At 45.3% G+C, this 16,691-nt stretch overlaps 1 protein-coding gene across 2 annotated transcripts in view; it reads right to left on the bottom strand.

Annotated features, from left to right (window-relative positions):
- The window catches only part of micu1 (mitochondrial calcium uptake 1), a 53,920-nt gene that overhangs the window by 26,161 nt on the left and 11,068 nt on the right, over window positions 1-16,691 (bottom strand). For both annotated transcript variants that reach the window (XM_083657994.1, XM_083657993.1), the window contains exons 4-5: window positions 13,881-14,043; window positions 7,930-7,973 (exon numbers count right to left, since the gene is read on the bottom strand). In XM_083657994.1, coding sequence (XP_083514120.1) covers window positions 7,930-7,973; window positions 13,881-14,043 — 207 coding nt within the window. The remainder of the gene's footprint in view (window positions 1-7,929; window positions 7,974-13,880; window positions 14,044-16,691) is intronic.

Here is a 16,691-nt window from a genome sequence, read left to right on the forward strand (position 1 = left end):
GAAGGTGTGGAAAGATGAGAGAGGAATTATAGTGCTGTGACAGTTCCAAAACAACTGCCTTTGGAAGCTTCCCTGCCAAAACAGAAAGAGTGAACATGACAACGCTCGGAGAGACGAGACAAGAGGCTTGTTGTCTCCATGGCAGCGGAACCCCTCATCCTCCCCTCTTGAGTGACAGGTGTCCCCTGCCAATCACAGCAGGTCAAGAGAGGCAGAGTGGCGGTGTATATATAGAGTGCAGGCCACCGCTTGCAGGAAGAGGTCGGGAGAGTGAGTGGACGTCCTGCTCTGGGTCAATCTAAACCATCATGCTCTACAGAAGAACTCATGCAGCACTGATGTCCAATCAGACAATCCAGGAAATGGATTTTGTGTGGTAAAAAGGCCGCCAAGCACATCAATGCAGCCTCGCCACCACTAGCTATTACTGTGTACGGAGGCCATTTCCTGGAGTCCAGGGGCCCCCCTGTGTGTGATGCCACCATGCGCAGAGAGGGGGCGCCACCTACAACTACTTTCTCTCCGTCAAGACACACAGGCAATTGAGCGCGGTGCATGCTGGGAAAGAGCCACAGCGCCAAAGCAGGAAGGAGGGGGGGGGGGGGGGGTTAAGCTAGAGCTCATGATAGTTGGTAGAAGAGATGGAAGGATGAGGAAAAGGAGTAGTTAGAAAGCAAGGCAGAGAGGGAATACCATATAGCTGCTCTTTGCATCTCAGCTTTGGCTAAACTTGACATTTGCTCATTCTTGAGCAATTATAGATCTATAATGTATAGATTGTATGTGAACCTTACTTTGGGGCTCTGACCAGTGTGTAAATAATGTAGCAGGGCTGCGGCACTGTTTAATAATCCTCGTCGAAGAGGTGAAAGGGAAAGTCTTCACTTTGAATAATTCACAGCAGAGCGTGCAGTATGGCAGGCAGCACGCCATCTAAAGGGCACTGGGTGGGGAGGTCTCTCTCCAGCACATGATAGACTTTGTGAGTGAGTGCATGTTCCGTACAGGTTGCCACACAGTGGGGTGTGTGTGTGTTGCTGCCTCGCCTCTCTCTCTGCCTCTCCCTTGTAGGGTATAAAGTCAACAGGTTATAACCTGCTCTTTTGCTGCTCGTGGTATGTCTCCGAGTCATCCGGACCGGAGAGCCACGCAGGCTTTCATACCCGCTTTAAAGGTCAACTTGTGTAATGGATGAAGCTTGTAGGTCAAGGATCAGGAATCTGTCCTTATAGAAACGTGTAGATCAAAACATTTCCAATTGAAAAACGCTCCCCCCCCCCCCCAGTGCACTGAGCCACTGACGCTGGGCGAGGAAACATTTTGTAGCGTTACTGGAAACACGGGTGCATGCAACTCAATATTACTGTTGACTTGGTACTCTGTCCTTTTATTTTTTTATATAAAAGGGAGCAAGTGGTCAATGTTTGTCTGTTTACATTTTGTCCCACTGATGATGTCAGAATGTCTATGACATCATCAGTGATGTCATCAGTGACATCATTATTGACCAAAATCATCTTATGACATCACTGACGATGTCATAGGCACTGATGATTTTTCATAGGCATTGTGACCTCATCAGCGATGTCATAGGCATTGTGACATCATCAGTGACAGTGATGTCATCAGTGAAGCAACGTTGAGCAATTGTGGGCTGCGCATGCCGATTGTGCGCTGCACATGCCAATAGAGCAGGCGAGACCACGCAGCAGCCGAGATGCAGGCGAGGCCGTGCAGTGGGCGAGCCTAGGGTTTCGGCCCTGAAGTTTTCGGCCCTAGTTGTCCTTAAATCTCCTTCCTTCTCATGATTATTCAAATTCAACTCACTCCTTTCTGCAAGAGAGTAGCTGAAGGTAAGTTCAACAAGATTTTACTGCCAATCCACTGATTTCTTGGAGGAATTCACATACATTGAAATGCTCAGCTTGGCGAGAGTCCTATCCAGTGTGGTTCTAAGCATAATTGAGGCCATGGCTCTGGTTAAACACTCGCTGAAGCTGAGATGCAATAAAAACAGAATAACTTCTTAGCTGGTCCCCGCGGACTAACAACTCTGAATAGGTAGGCTATGCCCACCACATTAGCATGGAGGAGAGAAAGAGGGAGAGGAACTAATAGAGAGATAGAGAGATAAAGAGAGAGGGGGGGAGACAGAGAGAGAGGAGAGAGGAGGGAGGGACGAAGGGAGGGAGTAGGTCGTGAATACAAAGTGCAGTTTGTCATTCAGGCGCACACATGCTTCTCGGTACACGCCCCATACCTGCCAGAAGTCCTGCAGAGAAGGAGGGGCAGAACGGGGATGGAACCAAACAGACGGGGAGGGGTGGAGGAGGGGTGGGGAGTTGATGGGTGGAGAATGGGGATCAGTGAGGAGGAATGATTGGGGGAGGAGACAGGTGGGGTTTAGGGAGACAGGGAGTTGTGATTGGGGAAGGAGACAGGTGGGGTTTTGGGACACAGGGAGTTGTGATTGGGGGAGGACACAGGTGGGGTTTGGGGACACAGGGAGTTGTGATTGGGGGAGGAGACAGGTGGGGTTTAGGGAGACAGGGAGTTGTGATTGGGGGAGGAGACAGGTGGGGTTTTGGGGACACAGGGAGTTGTGATTGGGGAAGGAGACAGGTGGGGTTTTGGGAGATAGAAAGTTGTGATTGGGGGAGGAGACAGGTGGGGTTTTGGGAGATAGGGAGTTGTGATTGGGGAAGGAGACAGGTGGGGTTTGGGCACACATGGAGTTGTGATTGGGGGAGGAGACAGGTGGGGTTTTGGGAGATAGGGAGTTGTGATTGGGGGAGGAAACAGGTGGGGTTTGGGCACACAGGGAGTTGTGATTGGGGGAGGAGACAGGTGAGGTTTGGGGAGATAGGGAGTTGTGATTGGGGGAGGAGACAGGTGGGGTTTTGGGAGATAGGGAGTTGTGATTGGGGGAGGAGACAGGTGGGGTTTTGGGAGATAGGGAGTTGTGATTGGGGGAGGAGACAGGTGGGGTTTGGGCACACAGGGAGTTGAGGATGATGGTTATTCATGGGGAAGGGGAGAGAGAGAGAAAAATGGAGGGGTTACTAGTTATGTGAAGGAGATGGAGATGGTCGCTAAGAGCATGAGGGAATAAACAACAGTTAACATCAACAACGGCAAGTTACATCAACATTACATTATGGCAGCTGAGAGTATGCCCACACGATGAAGGGTAGGAGGAGAAAAAAATGATAGATGATGTGACGGAACAGAGGCGAGACAGTCATCAAACAGTTGGGTTAGCAAACACAAGACATCCCATTTAAAACCCACATAGAGACGGTGTTGTCCCCAAGACAGCAAAACATAAAAAATAAATCAAATATGGTGAGTCCACGTGAACAAACCGTTGTTAAACAGCAATATTGGGTCGGGAAATGTTTGTTTTAAATACGCATCACTGAGCCTGGGAACTAATTAGTGTGTCAGGTGGAGAGGGGGGAATACACGTTACACTTTGGCACATTCCACTAGCGAAACTGCATGCGTCTGGGAGAAATATCTTCATCGGCTCGGGTATTATCTGAATAAAACCACTGAGAGAGACAGAGACACAGAGGTCTTTTAAGAAAGCTCTCATGGGCATTCTAATATTGTATTTCTATGTGCCATCCATCACAGTCTTCATCCTAGTTTGGTCCCCGAGCTCCGTGTGCACCTCACCACACCCTCTGCTGAACACTCTCTGCATACACTCTCTGCATACACTCTCTGCATACACTCTCTGCATACACTGCACCAGGGTTTGGCTTGTGCCGGATCCTGTCGGAACAGGATCTGGGACCTCCCAGATTTGGAACGGCATCTATTTGATTGGAAGCGGCACCTCCTTTGTTATCTCAGTGCGCTCCTCTGCTCACCGTGCGTAATTATGTCATCCGCAAAAGTCTGATCCTTAATTCCGTTGTGTCAATTGTGTTTTTATCACCAGTCAATCAAACGTTACCATTTGGAAATGGGTTGAATTGGGTTTTCGCCGCCTACGGCACCACACTTGCTTCTTTGCGAGTCCTTTGCGCGCGCGCGAGAGAGACACACACACACACACACAGAGGGAGGGAGAGCAAGAGAGAGACACACACAGAGGGAGAGAAAGAGACACACAGGGGGGGAGAGAGAGAGACACACACACACACAGAGGGAGAGCGAGAGAGAGACACACACAGAGGGAGGGAGAGAGACACACACAGAGGGAGAGAGACACAGAGGGAGAGAGAGAGACAGACACACAGAGGGAGAGAGAGAGAGAGAGACAGACAGAGCACGTAACTTAATTCTGAACAGATTTCTGTCATTCAAACAACTTGGAATTAGTGTTCTAACATTTTTATAAATGTGGCGCGCTGTTTTTACTTTTATACATCAGAATGTAAAGCAGCACCTCCCACTGCTGATGTTATTATTGTGAATGCTCTGATTAATAAATGTAATAATAATGCTTTGTTTGTCATGACAGTTTTGTTTACCGGTAGTTTAGTCTAATGCCTAGGCATTGTGCAACGTGCTCAGGCCATTTTTTCATGCGTTCCGTGATTATTATTTTTTCTCTCTCCCCGTGACGCGCCAGAACAGCACCCTCTCTGTGGACCTCCTGATTTGCTAATGAAGCTTGGCATTGCTCCAATATTGATGCAGCAGCACTTTCATGTTGGGCTAATTCATTATAGTCTTTATTCATGAAGAGTAACGCACATGTCATGACTTCTTGGAGCACTAAAGGGGGGTTCCCTCCTGCAGCCAGACTAAAAGGGACTATCCAGCCAATCAGGCGCAGGCATGTGTCTGTGCGGGCCGAGAGGGGGGGGGGCACAGCCTGAGAGGCTGACAGAGAGGCAGGTTTTCAGGCCAGTCTGGCCACAGCAGGGAAATCTCAGGAGCCATACACTGTAATCACAGAAAACCCCACGCGTCAGGAGATTTCTCATGCAGATATATAGCTGTGCTTGAGTTGAGTACAGAGTGATACGTCAGCATACAAGCCTGGGGTCACGTGAGTCTTATAATGAGGTTAGAAACACTACTATAATAATCACAGCGATGCTTGGCCAACACTAAAACGAGTGTGGATGGTTGACTGCTGGGGGCTGAGATGAACCACCCTGGGACAGGTGAGAGAGATGAACCTCCCTGGGACAGGTGAGAGAGATGAACCTCCCTGGGACAGGTGAGAGAGGACAGGAATGGTGAAAATCAATAAGAGGCAGGGAAATAAATGATGCAGGTAACTTATAATGATGGCTTTCATCTTCCTCACTGTGAGCGAGGAATAGGAGCCATCATTGTAGAGTAAGGAAAGGGTAATTGTATAAGTCAAAGGGTAGCCATAGATATGGGGGGTTTAGCATGCCCATGGTTGACCAGCTGTTATAGCCTTTAAATAGGCCATTATGCAGTGGGCAGTGCCACTTTGCACACGTCTCTCTTAATAATGATGAAGTGTGGCACTGCTCTGTTAGAGAGGCAGGCTTCTCCTAAATGCTTTTGACTTGCTGTATGCTTTGCCTAACGAGGGCAGATGGTTATGGGATTCCAGCATTAGGCTTAAAGCAATATTTCACTCCGAGTCTGGAATAATCAAAATGTTCAAACACACCCACAGTATATGGTGTTGCTTCACTAGCTGTCAACTTTTATATGCCTATACTTGCCTCCTGTCTCCCTGCCCTCTCTTGACGAATCAGAACACTGGACAAATTATTTGGCACAGCCAATCGTGGGAGACATAAAACATTAAACTATTGGTGCATTTCATTAGTCATTCTGTTACCTGCTCTCATTGACTTCCCTCGGGGGGGATCCCCTTCACCATCTGCTGTGCAATTCAATTACTCTGATAGCTCAAGTGAGATTTATCAGATCGACGCCTCGAAGGCCGAGGGAGCGAGTCGACAACGATCTAGACTTTCGGCGCGCATCTCGCCCAGAATGCGTTGTGATCGTTTGTCATTTCCCCTGCACGACCCACTGGCAGAATTTATTTGATTTTTATTTAACCTTTATTTAACCAGACAAATCAATTAAGAACAAATTCTTATTCACAATGGCGGCCTGGCCAGAGACAAAGCCTCAGAACAAGTGGGTTACTTGTACTTTTTAGGTACGCAAACAATATGTCGAGGATTTAGAGTCAAATCTAATGAAAGATAGCTTATAAATGCTATCCCGCCAAATGAAATATTGCTTTCTGATGCAATTATGCAAATGGCTAGACATGGTGGCGCCCCACTACACTCCCGTTACAACACTGCTTATTTTAGAGGCACCTTCTGACTTGCAACTGTGTCACTTTACAGCTAATAGATAGGATAGCAATCACTTTGTTTTAAGGGGCACTGACCCACTAAAAGGCTAACGTCACCAAACATTCATTAGACAGCGGGGACTGAATTATTATGATAGACAGGGCACATTTTGTGGTGTCACAATCACTTTGGGAGCTCATTTGTGACAGTGCTGATATCTCTTTAGTTTTGGATGTGTCATGAGACGCATCTGCCATCTCCAAACATGGGTTTTCTTAATTAGATGACAACCAGGGTGATGTTTCAATGAGTTGGTTTTGCTCTTGGGTGATAGCTTGTTAAATTGCAGTGAAAATCCACCAAGGCAAAAAAAATACAGTCAGCTCCAAAAGTATTTGGAAAGCAATATTATTTTTGATCAGATTTTTTTTTTTACAGTCTATGGTCTGTGCACATGGTAAGATGTGGACTGAGTGGTAATTATGCTAATTATGTGGTCATTATGCATGTAACTTAATTGTTGCTAACTTACAGTGGCGCACAATGTAGCTTCCAACTCTGTTTTGCAAAGTGATCGAACAATATGCTGCACAGTTACACATGAAAGGTCTGCATTTTGCCAGGAGCCAGTTGTAGTTGTGTGTGTCATGGTAGAATTCAAATATCCACACCTCCCCAATTCCAAATATGTAATGAAGAGAGGTTTTGTCATGTTAATAGTTTGACCTCACAGTTTAATTTCAATTAGCAAAATATAGATTTTCTTCAGAACACTAAGTTGGCCTGTGAAATTAGTCACTAACTTATTCCCGCCCTATTGTGCTGAAATCACACAATAGTTTTCAAAATCTGAATCATTTTCCATCTGTGTGTGTACAGTACATATAGGGATGGTAGTTACATTGTCATTCTGCTTATTATTTTCTCTACGGAAATAAGCTCAACACTTTTAGTTAAGTAAGCAATAAAAAAAAGCTATGTGTAAAAGATAATTTAAAACAAAAATAATAATATATTGACTTAATGGCCGTAGAAAACGTGTATATTGTATAAATGTAATAATTTGATTGAAAGGCATTTACTACATGCATTCCCGGTTATATGTATTTTTTCCCCAAATACTGCTGTTCAAATACTTTGAGCTCACTGTATACACTGCAGTTTCATCTATCCAATATCCCTTTAGAAAAGCTGATAAAAAGGAGGAAATAGAAAACTGAGTTAAGGAAAAAGTACACATTATATTAGTAAAGTATAGAAGAGGGCATACAGCTCAAGTTAGATGTTAAGTGCAGGACTGTCTCAAAAAGCTCTCATTACAAACAGTAGCCCCAGTGATCGACTGTTTTCATTTAGTCCATTTTGGAAATTCACAATCTTGATTCCCAGCTATTCTCACAGATAAACCGTGGTAGACTGGTGAGGTTATCCAGTGGGAAGGGGTAATAATAACAGCCTCTAATAACATACTTTTATAATGCAACATAGATAGCACCAATGGTCATTACAATAATTAATTTCACAATGAATTTCTGAGCTGGGGGAGATGAAGCATTTATGAAAGCAGATTCTAAAAGTGCTGTTGCTGTTATTCAGGTTTCCTCGATAGCTAGCCTAACCCAGTCTTGACCCCTTTTTCTGCCTCACCACCCAGACGCCCACGCCTTACCTTGCCATCATAGCGCTTCACCATGAACTGATCCAGGCCCAGGTCTGAAAATGAGAGAGAGACACACAGAGAGACAGAGAGAGAGAGAGAGAGAGAGTGAGAACAGAAACACTCTGACAGATAAAGAGAACAATAACAGAACAAGCGTGATGAGGAATGGATTGAGCGTGAAACAAGGGAGAGAATTGACTGTTCATATTTCTGTCACAGACAAGGGGCAGACTAGCGGCACAGCGAGTGAAATACAGATTTATCCGTGGAATGAAAGAGAGCAAAATGTATTTTTATTGGGTGTCGTCGTTGCAACAACTCACTGTAATCACTGGTATGTGCCAAAGATTAATAACAGCCATTACCAACCCATTTCCGTGTTCCCAACTCTTTGAAATAGAACGTCGGCAGCATTCAGATTCGATTCTTCCGATCGTGAATCATAGCAAAATTCTATAAAGTATAATTACGCTCGACCCAGGCCAGGAGCACCAGGTGAGGTGAGCGCTTAACAGCAATCAAAAGCTGCTGGTGGTCACGTGACGAGGGTGTAGATGTGGCTCGTCCAATGGAAACCCTCATTCCCTATGCATGGCGGGTCTGACTTGATCAGTATAAGGTGTCAGAAGAAATCAATGTTATGCCAGAGTTAACACGATGAATAATGGAACAGAGTGACTGTCGGGGAAATGCGTTGCCTCATTCCCCTTTTTATTCCACTCATCTTTCACTGTAGGAACATTCATATTCACTCCCCTCTCCATCCAACCGTATCTGATCAGGGTCACGAGTTAACGACCCTTGCCTGGTCGCCACTTGATGACATCATCATCATGCTGCTTCACAACAAAGTGCAGCTCTCGACTGATATCGCAGATGCTGAGGGGGGTCAGGAGTTGATTGTGCAAATGATTCGCTACTTAGGATTGTTGGGAGCGCACGTCTTTCACAGATGTTTCTCATCTACACATCAAACAAAAGATTACAAGATTCCTAGAAAGCAGTTCACACACAGGGTGAGTGCTGAGAATGTGTAGCCTATCTCTTTAGTGTTGCAACGGTCTCTTGTCTAACCAGTCTTAGGTTCAAAGGATGGCAGCTTATATCTGTCTGCATCCTATGTCTTTCTAAGCAAAGGTACCGCTGTCATCATTATTTCATTTCTTTAGCTGAATACTAATTCTGCTCCCTGGAAGGACAACAACATTTGAAATCTTTTCCAATTTTTATTTACTCCGATACACCATAGTAGTAACGCAATATTTTGCCTGACGATATTGTATCGATATTTGGCCACCGGGCATCTGCCCGAAGCGCCCGATGTTGCAGTCGGCGCCTGCAGTGGCATATTGAGTCCAGAGAAGCGTAATAATCTAGCCTACATGTGGGGCAAAAACAAAACAAAACAAAAAAACACTGCATGTTTTACTTCCGGTGAGGTCAAGGAAAAGGTAGGAAAAGGAGTTAGACAATATATCGAAATATCGCAATATTCAATATATCGCAATACTAGCATATCGCAATATCGCAATACTATCGTATCGTGACTCAAGTATCGTTTTAGTATCGTATCGTGGGCATCTGGTGATTCCCACCCCTAGTGTCTACAAGTTACTATTAAGTTGACATGCTAACATAAGGCAGTGGTTCTTCTCAGATATTTAGGGCTGAGAGACAGACTCCAGTGGGGGGAAAAAACAAAAAACTAATTCCATATCGATTGCTTGAATCAGTCACACAACCCCCTTGTTATCACGCTGGAAGGCTAACAGCACAGCGAGCTGTCTCAAATTAGATTGACTTTGAGGGTTAGAGAGTATAATCTCATTAGACCGAATATTAATTAAGTAAACACAATTTTGTTTGACACGAGTGGCATTATCGGCAGCACTGGAGGAAAACCTCATCACACAGATAGAGACATGCTGTGACGATGGACAAGTAAATACCTGCAAAACACCTTGTCAATCCTGCACCGTGACCAACACGGTGCCCTAGATTAAGAGTTGATTTGCCACAAACCACCGGCGTTGAATTAATTTCTCACTTTCTTCACAAAACTCTGTCATATCAAAGCTGTCACGTCGATTTGTTTTCTGAGCAAGAGCCTTGACTTGTGCTCAGGCAGTAATTGAGAAAGCCTAGGGGGACCTAAATATCTCTCTCTACCTCTCCCTCCCATTCAAATTCATAGAGCTTTATTGACATGCATGTGCACACATGTTGTTGTTGCCAAAACATAAATTCAAACATAAATGAGATCGAAATAAAGTGAATGAAAATAAATGTGGTATTAATTATGAAGATTCATCATAGAACATTTCTGGACAGTAACAACAATAACAGTCATGATTACGAGGGATAAAAAGCAAAGTTTACAGAGTTGATGTGTTTCTTAGATTATGGCATGACATCTACGTACATGACATCACATACTGAGCACGGAGTTCTACTCTTTCAACATTTTCTCCAAGCAGGAGACACATCCTTCATTACTACTTCGATTTTGAAAGTTCTCGTTCAGAGATTTTTGAAAAGTAGGCCGTGTTCCTGATGTATTCATATTCTCTCCCTCCGTCCACAAAAATAACTCATTATCATCATTGTGATGAGTTCAACCAGATCACCCAGCTGAAGAGCTGAGCATCAAACAAATCCTCCTCACACTTTCTCCTCTCTCTCTCTCTCTTCCTCCCCCGCTGTCTCTAAATAATCACATCGGCCTAAACCAATTACCGTAAATTCCGGACTATAAGACGCACCGGTCTATAAGCCGCACCTTCAAAGGTGACTATTTTTTTCTTCTATAAGCCGCACCGGTCTATAAGCCGCGGGTGTTTTGATGTTTAATTACCATATGTAAGGCTTCGTGCACAGAGGGGATTGTCGGGAAAGAGATGGCTGTTTGGGGAAGCTCCCATTTATTAACATTTCAACAAAACAAAAGTCAGGTCACTAATCCCCAGACAAAATCACACATTGTGGTATTTTTTGTTTTTTTTACAGTGCACACAGTGTCCGCGGTGTGGTGAAAAGAGGGCAAGAGAGGAAATTAAAACAGAAGTGGATTTATAGTTAGAAAGAGTGCTAAAGAAGAGAGAATTCCGTTTTTTATTTTTTTATTTTAGTTACTCACAGTACTATTGACCAGTCCAACTCAAAAGATATTCGGCAGTTTCACTTTGAGCTCTTGTTCCGCCGCTGGGCACACAGTGTCCGCGGTGTGGTGAAAAGAGGGCAAGAGAGGAAATTAAAACAGAAGTGGATTTATAGTTAGAAAGAGTGCTAAAGATAGTCCGGTCTGGTTATGACGAGTCTCGCTGGGTACAGTACGCCAAAGCGATATCCATTGACTCGATGATGCTGTTGTATGTTGCGCGTTTCTGTTGCACCAACGCGGAGAGGTCCTGCCGGACGAAAAAGCGCGTACCCTCCCAGGTGAGGGGCTTCTTCCCCGCAGCCTGGAGGATGAGTTGACGGTCGGGCCAGCGGAGTAGGCAGATGAAGATGGCCCTCGGTGGCAGGCCGGGGTCTGGACGTGGCCGAGGCGCCCGGTGTGCCCTGTCCACCTCTGGTGGTTTCTCGCCTTCCTTCAGGTCCAGGATGTAACACAGGATTTTGCCACAAAAGCGTCCATGTCACCAATCTCAGCTCCTCTTTTACATTGATCAGGCGAATGTTATTTCTTTTACTCCTGCTGATTAAGTCATCAACCTGCGTGTGCAGGGTTTCGATTTTGCATTTTATCCATTTTCGGACTCACTGTGTTGTTTTTGTCCTCCAGTGCGCGGATGCGCTTTTCCGCATTATAAACTCTGTTCACGGTTGCCTTAGTTTCTTTAGTGAGTGAGTGGATGGACTTCTGCACGTTTTCAAACTTGTTTTCAAGCTGCTCAAAACCTCTGAGCGATGTCGGACTTAATCGATAGTGTTTCACGGAGTAAAAGTTTAGCCCAAGCGTGTATCTCCAGCCTCCAGCAGGTGAGTCATTTCCTCATTCATGGCGTGATTGCTTCGTCTTTTTCTTTCTGCTTACCTGTGTTGTGTTATGTTATGTTATGTTATGTTATGTTGTTAAAAGAGGGCAAGAGAGGAAATTAAAACAGAAGTGGATTTATAGTTAGAAAGAGTGCTAAAAAAGAGAGATTTTTTTTTTTTTTTGGAAAAAATCCATAGATAAGACGCACCGTTATATAAGCCGCAGGGGGCAAAAAAGGCCAAAAAACGGGAAAAAAGCCGCGGCTTATAGTCCGGAATTTACGGTAAGTAGCCAGTAAATGAACAAACTTAAATATGTATCCTCGTTGACTTTTGTGGCAATTCAATAACACACTTTTCAAAAGGCAAGTGAATTCCTGTCCAATTCAAATGAGGAAACAACCAATCTAAGAGGGGTCACGCAGTACGGCCCAATGGCGTCACAGCATTCTGACTGCATCAATAATCCCTTTAACCCCAGGTCAGAAATCACAATCGACAGAGAGTCAAAGGAGAAGATGACTACTATCTCTAGACCTGGTCCAAAAACAGACAAATCAAAATTAAAACTGGTTTCTCATATATTATTATTGATCAGGTATTCTTCACACAAGGGAAAAATCTGCTGAGCAAGAAAAATCAAAGCAGCTCATTTTATCAGTAAATCATCAGCCGCTGAAGCCTTATCATTATGACCATTGTTATAATAACACGGAGAGCTGGACCACAGGGAGTCCACTGGGTAATCTCACTGTGTGGCTGAGCTTGGAGAGGAGGAGGAGAGGAGGAGAGGAGGACTGCCTGCCAATTAAGGGCACCGCCTGCAGTCTCCCTGAGGTGTTTCTCCTTCCTTCTCGCAACACCTTCCCTCATCCAATAGAGCTCAGCTCAGCGTTATGACTTTAATTCCAGGTTGGATTAAGGGCTGAGGAAGGGATCGAGGAAGGGAGAGATGGAGGTCAAGGAGAAGGTGGGGAGAACATTAGCGCCGGGGCCAAGACGCTGGAGGGGCCAGGCTAGGGGAGGAGGGGAGTGGGGGGGAGGTTAGATAGATGGAAGTGCTGAGGTGAGCAGCACAGAGGGCAGACAGACAGCAGCACGGACGTGAGAGGCCCGGCAAACTCCAAATTAGCAGCTGACACCTCGGGCTCGCCTCCAACAACGCTGCGGTTGAACGGTCAAGATGCTAAGGGCGCTCAGCTCACACACTGACTGCACTGAGCACTCAACCGTACGCCTGTAATGGAGAACTAATAATATACTCGTTCACTGCAAAAACGCTGGGACAAAACAAACTGAATTACAGCGCGATAGAAATATAAGATTCTAGACTTCTAGACCGAGAACGATAAGTATGGCGATGATATGTTGCTACGCCAAATTAAGCTCCCTGCCTTCCCAACCGTCCCGCGGCGCAGGATAAGATATCTCTCACTATCTCCGTGCGTGACGCCGCCGACCGGCCCCGGTTTGAACCCGTTAATTACTACACCAACTGCTGTGTGTTAATGTCATACCTACACCTCCCCTTCTAGGGTTTCCCGAAACTCAGCGTGATCGAACAATCTGTCACTTCCCCACCTCTCAGCCCCCCCTTAATACTGGTGAACACGGTCAGTAGGTGGGATCTTCATGCAGCAACTGGCAGAAGTCCTCAACTGCCAGACATTGGCAGAATGTTCCTCTCCCTGGATAGAGCGGGGGGGCTTTGCTGCTTTACTGGGATGAACTGAAATCCTTGGCAGAGCCAGCCGGGGAACATGTGACCCTGGACAGCGATCGCCTTAAATGACCTGCATGTGTGTGACTGTGACACATGCAACATCTCCAGGGTGCATTTAGGGCAAATAAGGACAGATAACAAGAATGAAACATCTAGAAAGGGAGGAGGAGCATGTGAGTGGATCAGAGAGCGAAGCGGTCCCCTGAGGAAGAGCAAGAGAGGCGAGGCAGGGGAAGGGAGAAGAGAAGAGAAGACTCACTCTCAGGCTGCTTCTCGTTGGGGGTGATGGAGCGCACAAAGTCCTGCGGCGTCATGTAAACCTCTGCGTCTCCGTGCTCGCTGATGACTTTCAGCGTGGCAAAGTAGCGGAAGATCTTGTCCGGGGTCGAGTAGGCCCTGATCCTGTTCTCATACTCCATCACCTGCCAACCAGAGGGAGGAGCACAGGTCATGATAAGGATTGGTAAGGCATAAAAAAAAAACGATCGTCGAACGTCGCTCCAAGCGCTTCCTACGCCTTTCTCTCATCAAAGTCACATTCCTAAACTATTTGGACATTTACATGGCCATGCATTCATATGCAATTTGACAGGTAGATTGTTAGACATGTCTAAATTAATTCCGTTGAAATAATGAAATAGCCTCACAAAAAGAGTGGAAAGTGCGTCAGACCGGATGTTACACAGACAGTGACGTTAATCATCGCAGAAATAAGGAGCCGGCAATAATCCAACCTGTGGGAAGCCAGGTCAATAAAGTAAAAGAGGGGTTAAGAGCAGAGAGGAGAGGGAGTGGAGGAATGACTAGAATAGAGAAGCAGGTAGCAGCAGCAGGGAAATACGCTGAGAGTCCTCGTGATGGTGGAGGGATGTTAACCTCCCTCCCCAGGCCCTGTCTCCATTACTGCCAAATCTGAACGTTTTGTTTACAGGATAGCTGTGGCTGACAGCAGGTAAACCTGAGGGGAGAACTGGGGGGCCATCAGGTGACACTAAGCTGTCTGGCACTGGCACACTCATGATGAGCTAATTAAAGAGGGTAAACGTGTAGCAGCATCACTTACAACACTGTCGCCCAACAATTTGGCAAAGACAAAAACCGCTTTATTTATGTATTCCACTCTTTTATACACACATTAGCTATGCCAATGTTTGCTTCCTGGGAAGTGTTTTCTGTTTTGGAGCAGGGCTCAGTCATAATACACACAGTCGATTATTTCGTGCAGTGTTGTATGTTTGTGCAGTGGACAAACTGCCTGGAGTACAGCGCACACATTCACTATTGAGGCTGTTTGCAAGCTTTTGAACACAACCTTCTTTTGTGATACTTTTTTTTTATTGAACACATTTCAATTTACAATTCAAGAAGGGGAAATAATATACATATACACATACATACTGTATATTCCCAATCATAATAAAGTTTGTCTATATATACATACTCTCACATCTTTTGTGATACTTCTTAGCTTTAATAATGATTTTTTTCCCCCAGTCAATTTTGATTACTTTCATAACAATATTCACACACAGCCATGTCGTTGACTGTATTTCCCTAAACTAATTCCACCACAATATCAGATTTACTACTTATTTAGACCTCAGAGTCATTACAATACTGTGAGGTCAACAGTAGCACTTTATGAGTTCATAAGTTTGCTAAGGCTGTGTGTTGGGGGGGGGGGGGGGGTGAGTGAGAGAATAGATATGACTGCCTCCATGCTGCCGGGGAGGGGGGGCAGCATCGAGGAGGGGCTCTGTAGCAGACCCTATTGGTCTCTGGAGGAATCACAGGAGCACGTCCCCAGAAGACCTAACCATTAGTGTATGGAGGAGAGAGGTATAGCACAGTCGAGTGGTGATGCCGGAGGGTGTCTGACTGATGGAGAGCTTGAGCAACTTTGTCATCTCGCTGGCTCTCATCTCCTCCGATTTGCAGGCTATTGATCTCAGCATCACCCACACTGATGGAGGCTGAATAAGCTCTGCCTTTTAAGCATCCAGCCATGCCTCTCTCTCTCTCTCTCTCTCTCTCTCTCTCTCTCTCTCTCTCTCTCTCTCTCTCTCTCTCTCTCTCTCTCTCTCTCTCTCTCTCTCTCTCTCTCTCTCTCTCTCTCTCTCTCTCTCTCTCTCTCTCTCTCTCTCTCTCTCTCTCTCTCTCTCTCTCTCTCACACACAGGAGGACTGAAACTCGCCACACCAGTTATTTATTTATTTTCTTTTTCAAAGCTTTTTGGATATGGATAACATCTGAGAGGTGGCATCTATCTACAGTGACAAAGCAGCTTAAAAGCTAGAAGGTGGAAGTATTACATTTTGTAACACTTTCAGGGTGAATATAGAAAAACTGTATTTTAGGAGGGGGGAAACTGTATTTGATGTCACCGTGACAGAAGACAATGTCATATCTTTGATTTTTGTAGAGCTGTCGCCACAAAACTCCTTCAACTCTTGACAATTTCAAGGATGTCAGGACAGTCTAGACACAACCATGTTGCAGACAACTAGGCTCTTTGTCTGACATTCTCAGTGCGCTCGCAAAAACAACCTATATTCACCGCCAACCTCCACACTAATTATTAGTTCACCCTCCTGCCTGCGGTGCGAGAGAGAGACACGCCCACAGATTCAATTAGCTTTCAGTGGACAATAATGTCCTAATGCATCAGATTTTATTTGGAGAAGTGGCACTTACTGATAATAGTCTTTCCTCTTTTCATTCTACCTGTTCCTCAGACAGTAATGATGTAGTGTGGCACACACTTTATTTGGCTGCATTGGCATCATACCAAAGGCGCTCCTCTTTCCTGTTCCTCTGTCATCCACTGCCTTAAAGGGACAGCTCACCCTAAAATCCAAAATACATATTTTTCCTCTCACCTGTAGTGCTATTTATCCATCTATATCGTTTTGGGATAGTTGCCTGAATTTTGGGGATATCGGCCGCAGAGATGTCTGCCTTCTCTTGAATACAATGGAACTGGATGCACTCGTCTTGTAGTGCTCGAAGCACCAACAAAACAAATTTGAAAAACTCAACAGCATTGTCTCTTTCCAGAAATCATGACCCG

Source organism: Poromitra crassiceps, assembly GCF_964638095.1.
Source record: "Poromitra crassiceps genome assembly, chromosome: 22".
Lineage (NCBI taxonomy): Eukaryota > Metazoa > Chordata > Actinopteri > Beryciformes > Melamphaidae > Poromitra > Poromitra crassiceps.